This window comes from Aulonocara stuartgranti, assembly GCF_965226115.1.
Source record: "Aulonocara stuartgranti genome assembly, chromosome: 23".
Taxonomy (NCBI): Eukaryota; Metazoa; Chordata; class Actinopteri; order Cichliformes; family Cichlidae; genus Aulonocara; species Aulonocara stuartgranti.
In genome coordinates, this window is record NC_138958.1 from 48,797,875 (window position 1) to 48,818,306 (window position 20,432).

A 20,432-nucleotide genomic window follows, 5' to 3' on the forward strand; every position below is an offset into this window, starting at 1 on the left:
CATTCAACGTCAATGATCCTCCGTCCTTCGATGTATCCATGAGGACCCCGGAAAAAGGCCGTTTCCCAGCCCGTCTGGCTTGTTCAATTTGCGGCCACAGCCGCCTCCTCTCTTCCCAGTCCTCCCGCGGCAGTACCTCAGCGAAGTGGAAACCCCCGTTCTTACAGACAGCCGAATCTTTGGTGCGACGCCAAATCTCCTCTTTAGCGTGTCTCAGAGCAAACAGAATGATGATATGTCGGACCTTGTTCTCAATCTTCTTCCCAACTCTATGCACCACATCCACAGATTCTTCAAGCTTTGATATCATATCAGGTGCGATCTTGCCAAGAATTCCAATAACCAGCGATCTGACATCTTCATCTCTTTTCTCTTCTAATCCTTTAATCCGGAGGCACCACCTCATTTTGTACCTTTCTTGCTCTCTCACTCTCTCCTTGAGATCGTAGTTATCTTTGGTCAACTGCTCGTTTCGTCTCTCCAACTCTTTAACCTTTTGTTTACATTCTTTCACCTCCTCCGAGTTGAACTGAACCGCTTTGGCTAGGCTGGCTAGCATCGTACTAGCTTGCTTGCATTGCACACTCAGGTCAGCTAGCTGCTCGTCCACTCTTTTTTCAAGGTTTAGAATCGCTTTCAATATAGTAGCATTGGAGACTTCGTCACTTTCACTTATCTCTGCTGACTTAACTTTCTTTTCTGCAGGCTTCTTACAAGGTGTAGATGGAACCGAATCATTGCCCCGTTCCCTTTTGCTCATCACTGCTACGTCCATTGCTACGTAGTCATGATCCGTTCCTTCTCTGCTGTCTTCCCTTCCATCACATGGCGATGTTGTTTCTTGTTTTTTGAGGTCGAGTTTGAATTTAGCAGGTTTAACTATACTTGGGGCAGTCATTTTACTACTTTCGAGTGGAAACAATAACGAACACAAAGTAAATTCTGGGACAAGTTCAACGAGCTCCTAATTTGTACGACTGCTCAACACGCCATCTTGCGCCACCACGGATGATGGCGACAGAAACTCTGGTCGTGTCTTTTTTTTTTAAAACTTTATTTAACAAACAATGAGTATACAACATACGAACAGATGAAGTATACAAAACAACAGAACATTAACACAAAAAGCCAAGGGTAAAAGAAAAAGGTAACAATTATAAGAATACACGCAAAAATTCACATACATATATTGTTTTGGGAGCCTTTTTGTTGGTGGAGTCTGATATTGATTGTATGTACATTTCCACATCCTTAAAATAATGACAGAAATATGGTGTTTTGTTAGTAAACTTACATTTATGGATAAAAAATTTAGCTAAAAGTATTAACAAATTTATCATAAAAAAACATTTATCATACTTCTTGGGGAACTTAAAGAAACAGAATAAAACATTTTCCCATCGTAAAGAAAACTCCCTTAAAATATGGACAATAACAAACCTGCTAAATTCCTTCCAGAATCTCTGTGTAAAAGAACAGTACCAAAAAAGATGTGTCACAGTTTCTGGATGATCCCCACAGAAAGTACAATTAGTATTAATGTCCCTTTTAAATTTTACCATGTAGTGACTGGCTGGATAACATTTATGTAGAATTTTAAATGAGACTTCTTTCACCTTATTTACAATCAAATATTTATGGGGGACCATCCAGACTGTCTTCCACTTGATATCTGGAACATATCGGTTCCAATAAGATATATGGGAGAGAGACGATATCTTCTTGGAATAAACTACGTATTCTCTTATTGCTGTTACCAAGTTCCTGTGAAAAGCAGATTTTTCCTATTGGTGACTCAGCTGGATCAGGGAGAGCATAGGTGTCAAACTCTGGCCCGCGGGCCAAATTTGGCCCGCAGCCTAATTACATTTGGCCCGCGAAGCCATACCAAATTATTATTAGAGCTGGCCTACTGGTATTATACAGCTAATATATATATTGTTTAGTATTAAGCTTTGCTTGTTCCATATTCAGTTTTTCAGAAAAACTTGTTTGAGTCCATAAGAAGAGATTCATTCTTAAATCTGGAGGAAGATTTTTTTTTCAGTAAATATTAATGTTAGCCCGCGACCTTGTTCCAGTTTTGAATTTTGGCCCACTGTGTATTTGAGTTTGACACCCCTGAGGGAGAGTGACTGAGGTAGATATTGAGCTGTCAGTGTTTTTATATAATATTAAAGTCCCTGAGGGTATGGCACCAAGCACCATTGAGAATTCCTGAACACTGATTGGAAAATTATATAGTGCAATAAAGTCGTTGTAAGTAAGTAGTTGTCCCTCTTTATTAACCAGCTGAGCCACCAATAGGATCCCATTTTGGACCCAAGTTTCCAGGAAAAGTGATTTATTTTTATATAAAATATCTCTGTTGTTCCAGATAAGGTATTTGTGAGGTGAGAAGTTGTGTTTATAAATGAGGGTCCACGCTAAGAGGACCTGCTTATGGAAGGATGAAAGCTTTACAGGGAGTTTCTCAACATTGTAATTACAATTTAAAACAAAATTAAAGCCACCAAAACAAGAGAAAATATAATGTGGTATAAAGTTCCAGATAGAGGTAGGGTTTTTAAGAAAATGTTTGGCCCAATTAATTTTGAAAGTGTTATTTAAAGTAGAAAAGTCTAAAACGTTAAGCCCACCTGATTCGTACTTATTCATCACAACAGTTTTTCTAATATAATGCGTACGGTTTTTCCATATAAAATTAAAGAGCATACGGTCAACATCTTTACTAATTTTCTTATCCAGATGTAAGGAGACAGCAGCATATGTTAATCGGGATATCCCTTCTGCTTTAGTAATTAACACTGTACCTTTCAAAGACAAGTCCCTTTGCAGCCACTGGTTGAACTTTTTTAGGGTTTTCTGTATAATTGGAGTGAAGTTTGAAGAGAATCTTGATTTTTGGTCTTTGGATATTAACAGATTGGGATTGGGGCTGCAGCTGCAGTAATGCGGACGCTGGACGCCGGTCAGTCGTGGTGAAGAGGGAGCTGAGTGTAAAAGCGAAGCTCTCAATTTACCGGTCGATCTACGGTCGATCTACGTCCCTACCCTCACCTATGGCCACGAGCTGTGGGTAGTGACCGAAAGAACGAGATCGCGGATACAAGCGGCAGAAATGAGCTTCCTCCGAAGGGTGGCTGGCCTCTCCCTTAGAGATAGGGTGAGAAGTTCGGCCATCTGGGAGGGGCTCAGAGTAGAGCAGCTGCTGCTCCACATCGAAAGGAGCCAGCTGAGGTGGTTCGGGCATCTGACAAGGATGCCCCCTGGGTGAGGTGTTTCAGGCATGTCCCACCGGGAGGAGGCCCCGGGGCAGACCCAGGACACGCTGGAGAGGTTATATCTCTCGGCTGGCCTGGGAACGCCTTGGTGTTCCACCGGATAAGCTGGAGGAGGTGGCTGGGGAGAGGGAGGTCTGGGCCTCTTTGCTTAGGCTGCTGCCCCCGCGACCCGGCCTCGGATAAAGCGGATGAAGATGGATGGATGGATATTAACAGTCCCAAGTATGTGACTTCTTGTCTAACAGAGATATTACAGATAGTATTTGCAGGGCAGTCTTTAATTGCTAGTAACTCACACTTTTTTAGATTTAGGCATAAACCAGAGGCCTCAGAGAAATCACTAATTTAGTAAGAGCTGGAGGGATTTGGTTTGCATTCTTCAAGAAGAGTGTGGTGTCATCGGCTAACTGGCTGATGACGAGCTCCTTATCAGCTATGGTGATTCCTTGTACAACACTGTTTGAAATATTAGTTGCAAGAATTTGTGTACAAAGTAAAAATAAATATGGTGAAATAGGACATCCTTGGCGAATACCACGTTTCAGGTCAAATCTCGGGGTGGAGCCGTTAATCATTTTAATAGAACTATTGCCATTTGTGTATAAGGTTTTGACAGCTTTACAGAAAAACTTGCCAAAGCCAAATTTTTCCAAAGAGTGGAAAATAAATTGATGTTCAATTGTATCAAAAGCCTTATAAAAATCCAGGAAGAGAATGAAGCTATTGTCAGATACCAAATCAGAGTAATCAAGTAAATCCAAAACCAGTCTAATGTTATTAGAAATGTGTCTGTTTCTCATAAAGCCCGATTGTGTCTCATCAATAATTGTTTCCAAGACCTCTTTAATTCTGTTAGCAAGTATTAAAGCCATAACCTTATAGTCATTATTGAGCAGGGAGATGGGTCTCCAATTATCAATAAAGAGTAAGTCTTTGTTTGGTTTTGGAATAAGTGTTATGAGACCTTGAGTTAGAGAAGGAGGGAGGATGTTATTCTCTATACTTTCTGTAAAAACCTGCAGTAAAAATGGAGCCAGGAGATTAGAAAATGATTTATAAAACTCTGCAGTCAAACCATCTGTGCCGGGAGATTTATTGGCCTTAAGTGCAGAAATGGAATTACAAACTTCCTCCACAGTCAGAGGGCTGTCACAATAACTTCTATCTTCCACAACAATAGATTTTAGGTTTTTAATATTATTGAAAAATCCTGTTGAGACAGCCTCATTATATTTTGAGTTGTATAGTTTAGTATAGAATTCGGCACAGAAATGTGAAATTTCTCCAGGATTGTCAGAGACAATGCCATTAATATTTAGTTGATGAATAGAGTTTGTTTTTGATCTGTATTTTTCAAGTCTGAAAAAGTAAGCAGAATTTTGTTCGCCCTCCTCCAGCCACCTCTTCCTGGATCTTATGAAAGCACCCTCAGCCTTGCGTCGATATAAACCGTCCAATTTATTTTGAAGTTCTAGTAAACTTAATTTATCTTCCTCTGAGATTTCTTCTGGGGACTTCTGGTAATAAGAGGCAATTCTGCTTATTACTTCTTGTTCTTCAGCTTTCCTTAATTTAGCAATTTGACTCCCATATCTTCTCAAGAATTTGCATGCTTCAAATTTAAAAAGTTCCCAATTGGTACAAAAGGACTTCTCTCTGTTAGCTTTGTTCCAATAATAAACAATTAATTTATTAATCTGCATGTTAACCATTTTATCTTTTAGTAAAGAATTATTTAACTTCCAATAAGAGAATTTATGAGGTATATTATCCAGTGTAAACATTCGGACATTAATGTAAATTGCTCTATGATCAGTGAGGGGAGTGGCAAGTATATTAACAGTAATATTATCTTTATCAATACAGTCAGAAACAAGCCAAAAGTCAATACGTGATTGCCTGGATCCTGTCTTATTGCTCCAAGCAAAGAGTCTATCATCTGGAAATTTTTCTCTCCAAATATCCACAAGATTAAATTTTCCCATGAAATTTTTTAAGTTTGCACTGTATGAAGACTGCTGCCCTGGAGGCCACCTATCAACCGTATTGTCTAAAGCAATGTTAAAGTCTCCACCAATTAAGAGGACTGAATTTGGGTATTTGTAGAGCCAGAAATTAATTCTTTCTTCTAAGGAGTCAAGTAATTTATCATTTTCAGTTTTATTATTGTAACCATATATATTTACTGCAATGAAAGTACTGTTATTGTGTCTGATTAGTGAGCAGAGGTAGTGTCCTAAGGTGTCACAGTCAGAGTGTAACACATCTCCAGAAAAATAATTTTTAAGCGTGACAACTCCAGCAGAACGCTCAGAGCCATGGGACAACCAGACTTCATTACCCCATTGTGATTTCCAAAAATTTGTATCAGCAGGTGTGGAATGACTCTCTTGGAAAAAGCAAAAATCTGTTTTAAATTGTTTGGCAAATAAAAACAAAGCTTTGCGTTTACATGTTTGTCTTAAACCCCTGGTATTAAGAGAAACAAATGAAAAAGACAAAGTTATTAGAAAAAAGAAAGAGAAAAAGTAAGTTCTAAACTTCTACAACTAAGAATAGATCTATAGGATAAGGGGACCGGGTGCTGCACAATTTAGGTAGTAGAACAGTAAAAACCCTGAGTGACTAAGCTTATAAAAATACAGTATTTAACTATCTGCTTTGGTTTAAATATAGCTTTTTATAAATAAACACACTCTTCAACACAAAATAAAGCTTTAACCTGAGGGTGAAAATATCAAGTTCACCATGTAAACAAGCTTACAGAAATGTCATTTCGGAGACTGAATAAGCGTCTCTATGAAGGAGGGAAAACTTCTGATCCACTGATGAATCCTCGGCCTCCCACGAAATAAGCCGGCTTACCCTCCTTAGGGGCTTTGTCTATCATCGGCCACAGTTTGTCACGACGTTCTCTGTCCTCCCTGGACAGATCTTCAGCGAACCTCAAATGATTGTCCTGCAGGTAGGAGGATGTTTTGGCTGCTTTCCATACAGCATCTCTGTAGATTCGGGAGGTGAACTGCACGATGATGCCTCTAGGTCTGGTGCTACCTTGTCGCTTGGCTCCGAGTCGGTGTACGGTGTCGATGACGTCAGGCAGCCTATGATTTTGTTCTGGCAGAACAGACTGGCATATCACAGTCACCTTTCCCCTTACGTCTTCTTTCTCAGCCTCCCTGACTCCATGTAGTCTGAGATTCCACCTCCTGGAATATCTTTCCAACTCAGAGATTCTCTGTTGGCAGTTGTCCACTCGACCTTCCTCTTTAGTTACTTTTTTTTCCAAGTCGCAAACTTTCCCCTTCATATCTTTCATTTCCGCGCACACAAAATCAATCGTCTTTTTGAGACCCTCAATCTGGAGCGTATTCTCTTTCACCATGTTCGAGTTCTCTCTCACCATGCTCTCAATGTTATCAGACCTGGTGTTTATTAGTGCCGACAGACGAGAAATTATCTCATTTACATCAACTGGGTCAGAGTTGCTGCGTTCGTACATCACCTTCTTCGGAGCTGGCGATTTGAGAGGTGTAACAGGGAGAGGTGGGAACTCATCCACTTCTTCTTCGGCTAACGTGAGTGCCACCGTAGTAGCTGCGTAGTTATGGAAGCTATCCATTAGCACGTTGCTGGGCGTAGCACTCTCCTCGTTAGCATTCTCAGGCGCTATCTTAGACTTGGAACTTTCCAGTCCCCTTTTCGCTCCTTTCTGATTCGGCATTCTGCTGCTTCTTGCCCTATGATTGCTGCATCTTCTCTTATTTAGTGAATTGTTAGTGTTAGCAGCATAAAGTTGAGGTTTTACCGTTGTTCACGAACTTTCTGTGCAGAACTCGGTAGAGAGCGTCTACTCACTCCGCCATTTGGCACACCCCCGATCGGGTAGTGACAGTGTCCAAATTCATCGGCTGCATCCTCCCGAGGACCCGGCCTTCGCGGCGTACGTGGGCTGGGTCCTCAGAAGGTTGGATATGCTGGAAGTAAACAGCTGGGGAAATTGGACGGTCTAGCCTTCTGATTAGCGTCACCGCTGTCTCGGTGGAGTTTAATAAACTCGGCTGTCTGTTCCTTGCTATCTGCAATATAACAGGACACTGGAGTAAATTCTCGACCGTCTCATACTTCTGTTTAATCAGTTTTCTGTTTGATGTTTATTCAGCTGTGTAAAAACCAAGGAGGAACCCACCCGGGGATTAATAAAGTTTTATTTTATCTAATCTAATCTAATAACTTTAATCTCAGCCAAACCGATTTACTCACGAACAAACAAAACACTGAAAAAAGCCAAACAATAACATTTTTAGGTTGTCTAAGTAAGTTATGCAGGCCCGTGCGGGGGGGGGGGGGGGGGGGGCTGGAGGGGCTTGAGCACCCGCCCCTTTCCTGATGGGTGCCCAAAGTGCCCTTTTGTTGAGGCAACTTTTAAAAAACATTTTTTTTTTTTTTTTTTTTTTATGTGTGTGTGCGTGCGGAGTCCTGTCTGTGCCCCTCAACAATAATATTTAACTATTAATCACAGTTTTGCTAAATAAAAGGATCTGGCTTGCATCAGTCACATGATCACATTTAACCAATGATCGCCCTTGATGGCAGAACGCGCTGGTTACGAGCCGGGAACAAGCTCACAAAGAGCACGCGCATTTTTAGCGGTCCGGAGCTGTAGGAGAAACACAAGTTAACTCAGAGACACAGACTGATGCGACAAACCCAGTAAGTAGGTGTACAGCGTACACTGTAGTGTGTAGCACACAGGAGTATTAGCTTATTACGTACACGTTGGTAAGTTGTCTTGTGGCAATTTGACGAACTGAAACAAACGAGCGTGCTGTGTGTGCAACAGCGTGACAAACATTACCTGTCCTTTTATTAACTGCACAAGTAGTGCTGGTCATAGCTGCTGGCTCACTGGGTAAGGCTGTCATAGGTCTGTAGCTCTGTCACCGTTTTAGGGAACATATTTAGTTTTAAAGTAAGTTACAGAGCATTTCCTGCCTTTCTGGGGGGATTATATTTCACTAAAAACGATCTAATATACATGTCCACATAATTATGCATTATTATAATATTTTAAAAAACACACGCTGTATTTTAAAGAACATACTTTAAGAAGCAGATTATATTAGATTTATATTTTAAATAAGACAAAATTTGGATTTTACAGCAGTAAAATTATTGTATCTCTACAGTTTAAACATGTAATAAGCTTTGCCCCTGCACAGAGTGGATAGTGAAACAAATGGAATCATCATAAATACATTATTTCATATTTATTACTTCCCCCTCCTCATTGCTTTATTATTGTAGCTCTAGTAATAAATAATAATGTAAGGATTCTGGATCAGCACCATTATGCCCATAGTATATACAGTATTCTGAAGAAGGTCTAAAATGTCACTGTGTGTGCGTGCATGTGCTTGTTTTATGTATATGGATTTTTAAAAAAAATATTACTCATGATATAACATTGTCCAGACATGGCTGGTAAGGACATGAGGAGGAAACAGTAGGAGCTGTGTGAGGCTACTAAAGGCAGGGCTATAACATTTTTCTGTCATCATTTTATTATAGATTAAGTGCAAGAGTTGTTAGGTGTGGATAATTAGATTATAGTTTATTGCAATAGCAAGTTGTGCCTTGTTCTCAGATGGACAGCAAGTGGAGAGTGATATATGAAATGATGGGATGGAAGGAAGAAGAGAAGCAAAGAGTGATTCACAGGCAGAGCCTAATTTGTTTCTCACAGTTTTTTGTTGCCTTATGGTTCCAAGCGCTGTCACCAATCTTTGCATTTTGTTATTATCTCATGACACTTGTTTAATCAGCTACCATCTCTCCTATGGACTTTTTAATGTCTACAGTCTCAGATCAACACAGCCCTGCCCTTCAGCACTATCCACAGCAACCCCTCAACAGCAACATTGTACCCATCAGGTAAAACATCGACTACGTTTGCTTTGCCTTGTCGCCACCTCACAACAGTGATATAGTATGATGCAATCCCATATTAGATTGTTGATGAATGTGTGTTGTTGTTATTCAGCCTGGTTCAATGTGCCCCTTTTTAACTTTGAGCACCCGCCCCTTTAAACGTCTCTGCACGGCCCTGGACTTATATATCACCTTTAACCTGAGTAGCGAAAGTCCGCGGTGATCTGAAAATGATGTGCCGGGAGTTGTGCCGTTCTCGGCGGCTTCAGTGACCCTCGAGCTCCTGGCTGGCTATAGTGCTGGTGGGTAGCAGACGTCTCCGAAAACGTCGAAGCACTTTTGCAAATATGCGGTATCTTGATAAACCGAGCAGATATTTGATGTTTACACAGCTACTTTCTCGCCTGAAAATATGTTAAAAGTTTATTTTGTGACACAGAAAGATTAGTATGAGTAATTTTAAAACTTAGTAGCGGCCGCCAAATTGAGGAACTGGATTTGGTGGTCATGAAAATGGCATTAAACAAGTCCCCAGGGACAGATGGACTCACTACTAATTTTTATCAATTCTTCTGGAAGGACCTAAGAACTTTATTGTTTGATGCATTAAAGGAATCGATAGAGAAAAAAAGAACTGATGCCGAGCATGAAACAAGCGCTGATAACCCTGATCCCTAAATCGGGTAAGGATAAAAGAATTTTAGACAATTTAAGACCCATCACCTTAAACACTGACTATAAGATCCTGTCTGGAGCTGTAGCTGAGAGGCTAAAGAAAGGCATCTCAAACATTATCAGTGAAACACAATCAGGTTTTTTGAAAGGAAGACTAATTCATAACAATATTAGGCTGGTTTTGGACCTCCTTGAGTACAGTGAAATAATCCAAGATGTCACGGTCCTGAGTCTGTGGACTCAGTGTTTTTCTGTTTGTATTAGTTATCTTTGATTTCATGATGTGTTTTGATTCTCTTGGGTTTGATTTTTGTCGCTAGTATTCCTAACTCCCTAGGTCCTTGGCATTTCTTGTGTTCTCCTTCTTAGGTCGTGGTTCTGTGTTACTTCTGTTAGTATACAGTCATCTCTGTCAGTGTGTCTCTTGTTCTGTCACTGTATCCCCTAGTTTAGTCCACGTCTGTTCAGTTTCCTGTTTTACTTTGAAAGTCTGTGTACTATGTCAATGTGTTGAGTTTTGCCGCCCCTTGTCTTGTCATGTCTGATGAGTCCCAGCTGTGTTCTCCTCCTGTTTCACATTCCCTAATCACCTCAGTATGTATTTAAGCCCTGTGTTTTTCCCTGCCAGTTGTTGCGTCCTCCACGTTTGTTGTGTGTGTATTCGTTGTCGTCTACCTTCATCATCTCCAGTCTAGTTAGTTTAAGTTGTTGTTTATGTATCGCCAAGGGTGACTCACCAGCAAATAAAGCTGTCGTTTAAGTTAATGTTTTGTCTCCGAGTCCTGCACGTGGGTCCAGCCACTGACAGCTACACAACTCATCGTGACACAAGAGAGAGGATACATCCTGTTCTTAGATTTTTACAAAGCATTTGACTCAGTTGAACATACGTTCATATTAAAAACTCTGCAGTCTTTTGGTTTTGGACAGGAATTTATCAATGTTATAGAGATGCTATATAATGACATTAACAGCTCTGTTTTGCTAGAACATGGTACATGTTCAAGGTTTGAGGTTAATAGAGGGATAAGGCAGGGATGTAGCAGCTCACCACTTCTGTTCATCATGGTTGCTGAGCTGTTGTCTATTTTGATTAAAAACAGTCACATTGAGGGGTTAACTGTGATGGGTGAACAGATAATAATCAGTCAGCTCGCAGATGATACCACCCTGTTTCTAAAAAATGAGGACCAGATTCCTTTAGCCTTACAGGCGATCAACCACTTCTCCAAAGCTTCTGGCCTACAGCTGAATATTAATGAATAAGAAATTCTAGCTCTGCATGAGTGTACCCTGCAAGCAATAAATAATATACAGATAAAAAAAGAGGTGAAGTATCTGGGCATTGTAATTTGCAAGGATAAGACATCAACAGAAAATAAGAATATCTGTGCCAATATAGAAAAGTGTAAGTCAATTTTAAACAGGTGGCTGCAAAGGGACATAACTCTGTTTGGGAGAATCTTGCTAACCAAAATGGACAGTCTGTCCAGACTAATCTATCCAGCCTTTTCTCTGCCCACATCTCCAAAACTAATTAAATCTATAAATAATCTTAATTTTAGGTTCATATGGAGGAACAAATGTCATTATATAAAGAAAAATGATATGATTAAGAATTATGAAGAGGGAGGGGCTAATGCCATTGACTTTGATGTTATGAATGGTGTACTAAAACTGAAATGGTTAAGATCTTTCATTAGGAACAAAAATTCCTTTTGGAACATTATTCCCAATGTGATTTTTGGCAAAATGGGTGGAATAGACTTTTTGTTACGTTGTGACTTTGATTGCAGTTCGTTACCTGTTAAACTCTCAGCTTTCCATCAGCAGGTCCTTCTCTACTGGAAATTAATCTACAAACAACTTTACTCCTCACAATACCCCTATATGGAACAACAGGTATATCCGTTTGTGTAGGAAATCTGTGTACATGGATGAATGGAGATCTAAAGGGATTTGGGCTGTAGCTCATTTTATGGATGATAATGGGGTCTTATTAAAACATGAGACGTTTTGTGAGAAATTTGATGTAAGATGTACTGTTAAGAGATATAAATCCCTAGTGAAAGCCATCCCAGTCCCTTTGAGATCAAGGATAAAAGAAGATATTGTGCACTCTAAAATTTCTCCTGGACTGAGGCAGCTCTGCATAGCTGGAGCTGAATTTGGTGACAGCAGGTTTACAAACAAAGTGATCAGGAATATTTTGATCAACGACATTTGCCCTAATCCAGTTAAAAGAAATTATATCCTTAAAGAATTTGAGACCATGGAGGTTAAGGCGATAAGAAAAAAGTATATTTCACTTCCTCTTTCCCCTAAAGTAAAAGAGGTTCACTTTAAAATCATTAATGAGGTTTATCCAACCAATGAATTCTTAAGACGGAAATTTAACTTAGATGTGAACGCCTGCACATTTTGTGAAAATGATATTGAAAGTCTGGATCACTTGTTTTTCTACTGTGAATCAGTGCACTCCTTCTGGACTGACATGTGGAGCTGGCTACAGTCCAGGAGAATTCAGTTACCACATTTGACGGTGACAGTAATAAAATTTGGAATACTTGCTGAGAATGCAGATTTTGACCTGTTGATTAGGACGATTTTGTTAATGGGAAAATTTTTTCTTCACAAATGCAGATACTTTAAAGCTAAACCATGTATAAACAGATGGCTGAATGACTTTAGACTCTGGGCTAAATCGCTGAAACTTGTGAATAACAAGAAAGCTCATAAACTTGTTGTTTTATTTAACGAGTTTAATCTATGTTAAAAAAAAAGAAACCTCCCTATTTTATAATCATGACTGCCATTTTTTGCTCATGGTATTTTTTGCCTTTGGTTCAAATCCTTCAAAATACATACAAAATCAGTATTGATACTGACGTAAATTAATAGAAATAGAGATGGACCGATACGTAATATCGCATCAGTCCATCTCCATTTCCCTTTCTGGATTAAGTAAGGTTGTAAAAGCAGCTCGATGTACAACCTGTTCTTTGGATCCTCTACCAGCCTGGGCTATAAAGGAACTGTGGTCAGCATTAGGACCCTACAACCTGTTTCTTTTAAATACTTCATTGAGTCTTTCCTGAATGTTTTAAATCAGCTGTGGTAGTACCAATCTTGAAAAAGCCTGGACTGGATGTTGACATGGTCGCAAATAGGGCAGGGTATCGTCACTGAATTCTAGAATCGATTTGATTCCGATTCACAAGGTCCTGAATCAATTCGATCGACGATTCGATTCAATTCGATTTGAATCTGGGAAATTTTGCCTCAGACAGTCAGAAATATTATAATTCAGATCAGTACATTTACATATTTTTGTATCTATAAAAAGGAAGCTGACACTCGCAAGACTTTATCAAAGGTGTGAGCATCACAGCAGAGGCCTTTGTGTCAAAGTAGCTGAAGATAAAACAGAAAAACATGAAGGTGGTTTTATAAAAATATTCTACAGTAGATCAAAAACGAAAGAAAACCATTAATCGACATATGAACATTACCTCTGAAGTTACAGCGGTTTTATGACAGACACAGCGTTTTGCAATTTGTATAATTTTAAAAAGTTTAAATTTGTTCAGAAGCCTGTTGAACGGCAGAAATTAGGTTTTCTTTTCGGAAGTAAGTAAAAGGAAAAAAACAGCGGCCGACAGCGCTGTAAACAACGGTAGACTTGTGCGTAACAAGCAAGCGAATAATGCAGAAAACAGATTTTTAGACAGGAAACTGTGTGTGTGAGAGAGAGAGAGAGAGAGAGAGAGAGAGCTGTGCATGACGTGTGATTTTATCCTGGTGGAAGCAAAACAGCAAAAGTCAGAGTGAGTTCATGACGATGTTTATGTGAAGCGTAGTTTGGATCTTCTTTTGCTGCTGGTTCAGTCAATATTGTTTGGAGAGAGATAAAACTAACAGCTTTAGAATCAGCGTAAAAAGGACGTAAACACAAAGCTCGGAGCCGCCGAAACATCAGAATCAGCGAGCTGTCGGCTTTCAGCCCCGACCGTGTCCGTGCCATCGGGTGAGAAAGGCGACATCTCACTGATTCTGATGTGTCGGCGGCTCTGAGCTTTGTGTTTACGTCTTTGTGCAGAATCCGTGTTCCTGCTCTCATTTACTGTTTCAGCTGTTTGGTGGTTGTTAAAGTTTTGTGAGGTTTAACCTGAGATTCTGGCGTTGGTGCAAAATGCAGCTGCTCGCATTTTAACAAGAACTGGGAAATTTGAGCACATTACCCCTGTTCTGAGATCTCTTCACTGGCTACCTTGTCAGGTTCGAGCAGATTTTAAGGTCCTGCTGCTCACCTACAAGGCTTTAAACGGATTGGCACCTTCATACCTCTCCGACCTTTTACACCTTTATGTTCCATCTCGTGCTCTCCGATCTCAGGACTCTGGTCTTCTAAAAGTTCTTAGAGCCAGAAAAAAGACAATTGGAGAGCTTTTTCTTTTCATGCCCCGTTTCTGTGGAACAACCTCCCACAAGATATTCGGCAGGCTGCTCTGTGGAGGTTTTTAAAACCAAGTTGAAGACACATTTGTTCACCCGATCCTACATGTCTTAATTCTATGGCTTTTAGTTTTTACATTTTTATTGTTTTTAACTTGTATTGTGTCTTTTACCTGTATTGCTATGTATCGCTTTTATTTAATTTATCTCTTTAGTTGTACAGCACTTTGTTTGAAAGCGCTTTATAAATAAAGTTATTATTATTATTATTATTACAAGGTCCACGTTTACGGGAACATCTGCCACAGATATGGGAGAATATTTGATTTCTATTGTAGACAGAAGCCACGGGTGTGTTCAGTCAAACGTTTAGAATAAACTTTGGTCTATAAATGTGTTTCATGATTTATTTTTAACTCCAACTGCTTATTTGTACTATGCTTTCATTTCAGAGCGCAATGAGAAATAAAAAGGATATTTTCAATAAAACTGTCACGATCCTGGGTCTGTGACTCAGTGTTTTCTGTTTTGTATTGTTAATCTTTGATTTCATGATGTATCTTTGTTTATTCTTACGTTTTGGTTCTGTGTTTTGTTGTACCTCTAAGTTCAGTCTTTGTATTTCCTGCTTTGTTGTGAAGGTCCGTGTCTCATGTCAGTGTGTTTAGTTTGCGTTTCCTCTGTCTCGTCTTGTCAATCACTCCCAGCTGTGTCCTCCTTCTGTGTCTCATTCCCTCGTTATCCCTCTGTGTATTTAAGCCTTGTGTTTGCCTCTGTTAGTTGCTGGTTCGTCTGCGTATCTGTCAGGGTCCTGGGTCTCCTGAGCTAGTGGTTTCAGTTCTTTGTGATGTTTGTGTTATGTCAGTTTAGTTTGTGAGTTATTCTATGCTTCCTAGGTTTTGATTCCCTGCCCCCCTTGTTTCTCTGTGCACTCTGTTCTGTGTTTAGTCTTCTCTGTCCATTTGTTGCGCCCTGTGTTGTTGCCTTCTGTGTCTCCCTCTGTGTAACTGTCTATATAGTGATGTGTTGTGGTGCTTTGCTCCCACCCCTTGTGTTCCGTGTTTTCGTCTTCCCTTCGTGTACTATTAGTTTTTAGGTTTTTGCTTAGTTTCCATGCTCACCTTCGCCATTTCTGTTTGTATCACCATGTGATGAATAAACTCACTTGCATCTGAGCTGCCTGCATAAAGGGTCCTTTGATAATTTACACACGGCTCGCAAACCGTGACAAAAACACTGGAAAAATTGGGCTGTTCTAAAACGTTTGACGGGTAGTGTATATATTTAGTTTATATATTTTCTTTATTTATAATAGTTTGTTTTATATTGTAGCAAAGTGTTACTTGGATACTTCTCTATGTGCTTCTTCATGTGCAATTTTGTTGCATTCTGAGCCTTAGAAATTTATTGGTGGTAGTGATGAACTGCTGTTAGAATCAAGTTAAATTCTGATAAATCAGACAATTACCTCTCCAGCTGTTGTTACAGTCTTTGTTTATCGGATCCTTACAGGGTAAAAGATGACGACACCTAAAGAAATCCTTCTGGGGACTTTGGAGGATTTGGGACGTGATGACTTTGAAAAATTTAAGTGGCATCTGAAGAACGGGTCTGTAGAAGGTTTACCAGCAATCCCAGTGAGTAAACTGGAGAATGCAGAGAGGACGAACATAGTGGATCTGATGTTTGATACCTACTCTATCAACACTTTTGAAGTCACTAAAAATCTTTTGGGGAGGATAAACAGGAATGATCTGTTGGAGAATTTAAATAAAACCATCCCAGAACCCACAGGTAAGTCAGGGAATGACTAAACAAAAAACACATAAACAATAAAAACATTAGTTAACATTACACAGGTGCCATTAAAATCCATATAAATAATAAATCCAAAACACTTGCCAACACTTTCAGGAGTGAGAGACTGCAGAAAGCCAACAGTTTATGTTTTATGCATCTGCACAAATAACCTCCTGTGTACACATGAATATCTGCTCTTTGGGTTGGTTTGATTAAAATGGGACCAGCAGCAGGTTTTCTGCCCATTTTACAGATTTATATTGTCAGATTGGTTTTAGAGCTGTTTTATCAACATAAATGAGGCGACAACAACAGTTTGGGACACGTCACAAATATGATCAAAGTGCTTTTTCTTAAATCTATTTACCAGTTGAAGGTAAAGTTAAAAAAATGGCTGCCATTTCTTTCTGCTGTTTGGAGACCCAAACAAAAAAATGCCCAGACAGTAAATGCTTTTTATTATGGTTGATAAACAGGACACTAAGGTGATTGGTCAAAGGTTGGAGGAAAGCCACAGTTCTCCTTATTTGACTGAAATCCACCATTTCAGCTCATGTTTTTTCTTCTGCAGCTTTCTTGGAGATTCCACTTCAGCCTTCTGCTGGCAACGCTCCCGTTACCAAGCTTCCCTTAGGCAGTATCATTAGAAGACATAGCATACATTTACACTGCTATGCAGATGACACCCAGCTCCATCTGTCCATGAAGCCAGATAACACACACCAATGAGTTAAACTGCAGGAATGTCTTAAAGACAGAAAGACCTGGATGGCCGCTAACTTTCTGCTTCTTAATACAGATAAAACTGAGGTTATTGTACTCGGCCCTGAAAATCTTAGAAATATGGTATCTAACCAGATTCTTACTCTGGATGGCATTACCTTGGCCTCCAGTAACACTGTGAGGAACCTTGGAGTCATTTTTGACCAGGACATGTCCTTCAACGCACATATTAAACAAACATGTAAGACTGCTTTCTTCCATTTGTGCAACATCTCTAAAGTTAGAAATATCCTGTCTCAGAGTGACACTGAAAAACTAGTTCATGCATTTATTACTTCCAGGCTGGACGACTGTAATTCATTATTATCAGGATGTCCAAAAAGCCTTCAGCTAATCCAAAATGCTGCAGCAAGAGTCCTGACAGGGACTAGAAAGAGAGAGCAGATTTCTCCTGTTTTGGCTTCCCTTCATTGGCTTCCTGTTAAATCCAGAATTCAAAATCCTGCTCCTCACATACAAGGTCTTAAATAATCAGGCCCCATCTTATCTTAATGACCTTGTAGTACCATATCCCCCTATTAGAGCACTTCGCTCTCGCTCTGCAGGCCTACTTGTTGTTCACAGAGTATTTAAAAGTAGAATGGGAGGCAGAGCCTTCAGTTTTCAGGACCCAAAAAGATAGTTGGGGTTTTTTCTGTTGTATTATTGTAGGTTCTTTATCTTACAATATAAAGCACATTGGGGTGACTGTTGTTGTTATTTGGAGGAATTAATAAAAAAAACTTTTATACTTGAAATTCTTTCATTTATTCTACATATTTATTCATTACTGGCTCCATAGTGTTGTTTATGTAATATGTGAAATGTTGCTAGTATTGATTTGGTGCTGTATAAATAAACACAATTAAATCAAATGTGTCTCTATAAAACCTGCCCTCAGTTATAACCCAAGTGTCAGGGCTCAATGGCTCATGAAAAGGAATGGAGTCAAGCACAGAACCAAAAAACGGAGGCTGAGTGACTTTTAACAGAAATGTATTTTACTAGATTTCTTGACGGAGAAAGCTGAATCACGGCTAAATTCAACAGCAAGCGAGGTATTATGAGAAGTGCAGAGCTGAGGCCAGAACATAAGCTGAGGCAGGTCAAAGGAACAACAGGGGCAGAATCGGGCGAATAGAAACTATCCAGGATCACTGGAACAAAGGAGATAATAATCAGAGTGGTCCACAGTGTAGTGAATGAGTCCAAGATTTAAAAACTAAGAGGTGTTACGTGGCTGCAGGTGGAGATCAGCTGGAGGAGGAGATGAATTAAATCTGGGTACAGAGTGAGATGTGGGTGCACAGGGAGGCAGGCAGGTGAGGATGGCAGTTTGCAAGAGTGAGTTTTCCCAGCAGTGGCAGGCCAGAATCCTGAGGCGTGACTTATGGCGAGAGTTGGAAGATATATCCAGGTGCCGACTAGGGAACAGGAAAAGAGGGTTACGCGAAACAAGCTGAGGAGCACAAGACAAAATGTGAGGCAGAGAACTGACTGTGGTAAGCAGACAATCTGGAGAAGGTTCATTGTGAGTGCTGCTCATAAATACTGCCGGAGTAATTGGCAACAGGTGAGGAGCAGGGAGGAGTGAGGAGGGCTCCACCCAGGCGAGGAGAGCTGATGCTGTGGAAAGTTACTCAGACTCACCCGGATCATGACACCAAGAGTCCAGTGAACTGAACACATAACCACAGTAACCAGAATGCAGTTTTCTCATTTGTGTCATTTGCTGTTTATTCATGCAGAGATTCTCACTGAGTGTCAGCTCAAACTCAAGTCAGACCTGAAGCAGAAGTTCCAGTGTGTGCTCGAGGGGATTTCTACAACAGAAAACCCGACCCTCCTGAGTCAGATCTACACAGAGCTCTACATCACAGGGGGAGGGACTGCAGAGGTCAATGATGAACATGAGGTCAGACAGATTGAAACAGCATCCAGGAAACCAGACAGACCAGAAACAACCATCAGACAAGAAGACATCTTTAAACTCCCACCTGGAAGAGATAAACCAATCAGAACAGTGCTGACAATGGGAGTGGCTGGCATTGGGAAAACAGTCCTAACACAGAAGTTCACTCTGGACTGGGCTGAAGACAAAGCCAACCAGGACATCCAGTTCATGTTTCCATTCACTTTCAGAAAGCTGAATCTGCTGAAAGAGGAAAAGTTCAGCTTGGTGGAACTTGTTCATCACTTCTTTACTGAAACCAAAAAAGCAGGAATCTACATCTTTGAAGACTTCCAGGTTGTGTTCATCTTTGATGGTCTGGATGAGTGTCGACCTCCTCTGGACTTCCACAAAACTGCAATCCTGACTGACCCTAGAAAGTCCACCTCAGTGGATGTGCTGCTGATAAACCTCATTAGGGGGGAACTGCTTCCCTCTGCTCGCCTCTGGATAACCACACGACCTGCAGCAGCCAATCAGATCCCAGACTGTGTTGGCGTGGTGACAGAGGTCAGAGGGTTCACTGACCCACAGAAGGAGGAGTACTTCAGGAAGAGATTCAGAGATGAGGAGCAGGCCAGCAGCATCATCTCCCACATCAAGACATCACGAAGCCTCCACATCATGTGCTACATCCCAGTCTTCTGCTGGATCACTGCTACAGTTCTGGAGTTTGTCATGAAGAACAAAGAGAGCGAAGATCTGCCTAAGACTCTCACAGAGCTCTACCTACGCCTTGTGCTATTTCACCTAAAAACGAAGGACATCAAGTATGATGGAGGAGCTGAGACAGAGTCGTGCAGGAAGATCATTGAGTCTCTGGGAAAACTGGCCTTTGATCAGCTGCAGAAAGGAAACCTGATCTTCTATGAATCAGACCTGACAGAGTGTGGCATCGATATCAGAGCAGCCTCAGTGTACTCAGGAGTGTTCACACAGATCTTTAAAGCTGATGAGTGCCACATGTTCAACAACGTTGTTTACTGTTTCGTCCATCTGAGCATTCAGGAGTTCTTTGCTGCTCTTCATGTCTATCTGACCTTCATCAACTCTGGAGTCAACCTGCTTAAGAAACAATCTCCTCTCTTTAAAATCTTCCAGAAAACACTTACTGTAAAAGACTTCTACCAGAGTGCTGTGGACAAAGCCTTAGAGAGTCCAAATGGACACCTGGACTTGTTCCTCCGCTTCCTCCTGGGTCTTTCACTGCAGACCAATCAGGATCTCCTATGCATGCTGACACAGACAGGAAGTAGCTCACAGACCAATCAGGAAACAGTTCACTACATCAAGAAGAAGCTCAGTGGGAAACTGTCTGCAGAGAAAAGCATCAACCTGTTCCACTGTCTGAATGAACTGGATGATCGTTCTCTAGTGGAGGAGATCCAACAGTCCCTGAGATCAGGACATCTCGCCACAGATCAACTGTCTCCTGCTCAGTGGTCGGCTCTGGTCTTCATCTTACTGTCATCAGATCTGGATGAGTTCGACCTGGAGAAATACTCCGGTTCAGAGGAGGCATTGTTGAAGCTGCTGCCAGTGGTCAAAGCATCCAAGAAAGTGCTGTAAGTGAA

General features: G+C 40.6%; 2 protein-coding genes across 2 annotated transcripts in view; both read left to right on the forward strand.

Annotated features, from left to right (window-relative positions):
- LOC309701491 (NACHT, LRR and PYD domains-containing protein 12-like) overlaps positions 1 to 20,432 on the forward strand; it is a 341,726-nt gene that overhangs the window by 288,621 nt on the left and 32,673 nt on the right. The window lies entirely within an intron of this gene.
- LOC309700380 (NLR family CARD domain-containing protein 3-like) overlaps positions 9,029 to 20,432 on the forward strand; it is a gene marked incomplete at its 3' end in the record, with an annotated part of 29,297 nt that continues 17,893 nt past the window's right edge. The window contains exons 1-3 of the mRNA XM_082523900.1: positions 9,029 to 9,218; positions 15,858 to 16,139; positions 18,656 to 20,423. Of these exons, the coding sequence (XP_082380026.1) occupies positions 15,866 to 16,139; positions 18,656 to 20,423 (2,042 nt within the window). The 5' untranslated portion in view covers positions 9,029 to 9,218; positions 15,858 to 15,865. The remainder of the gene's footprint in view (positions 9,219 to 15,857; positions 16,140 to 18,655; positions 20,424 to 20,432) is intronic.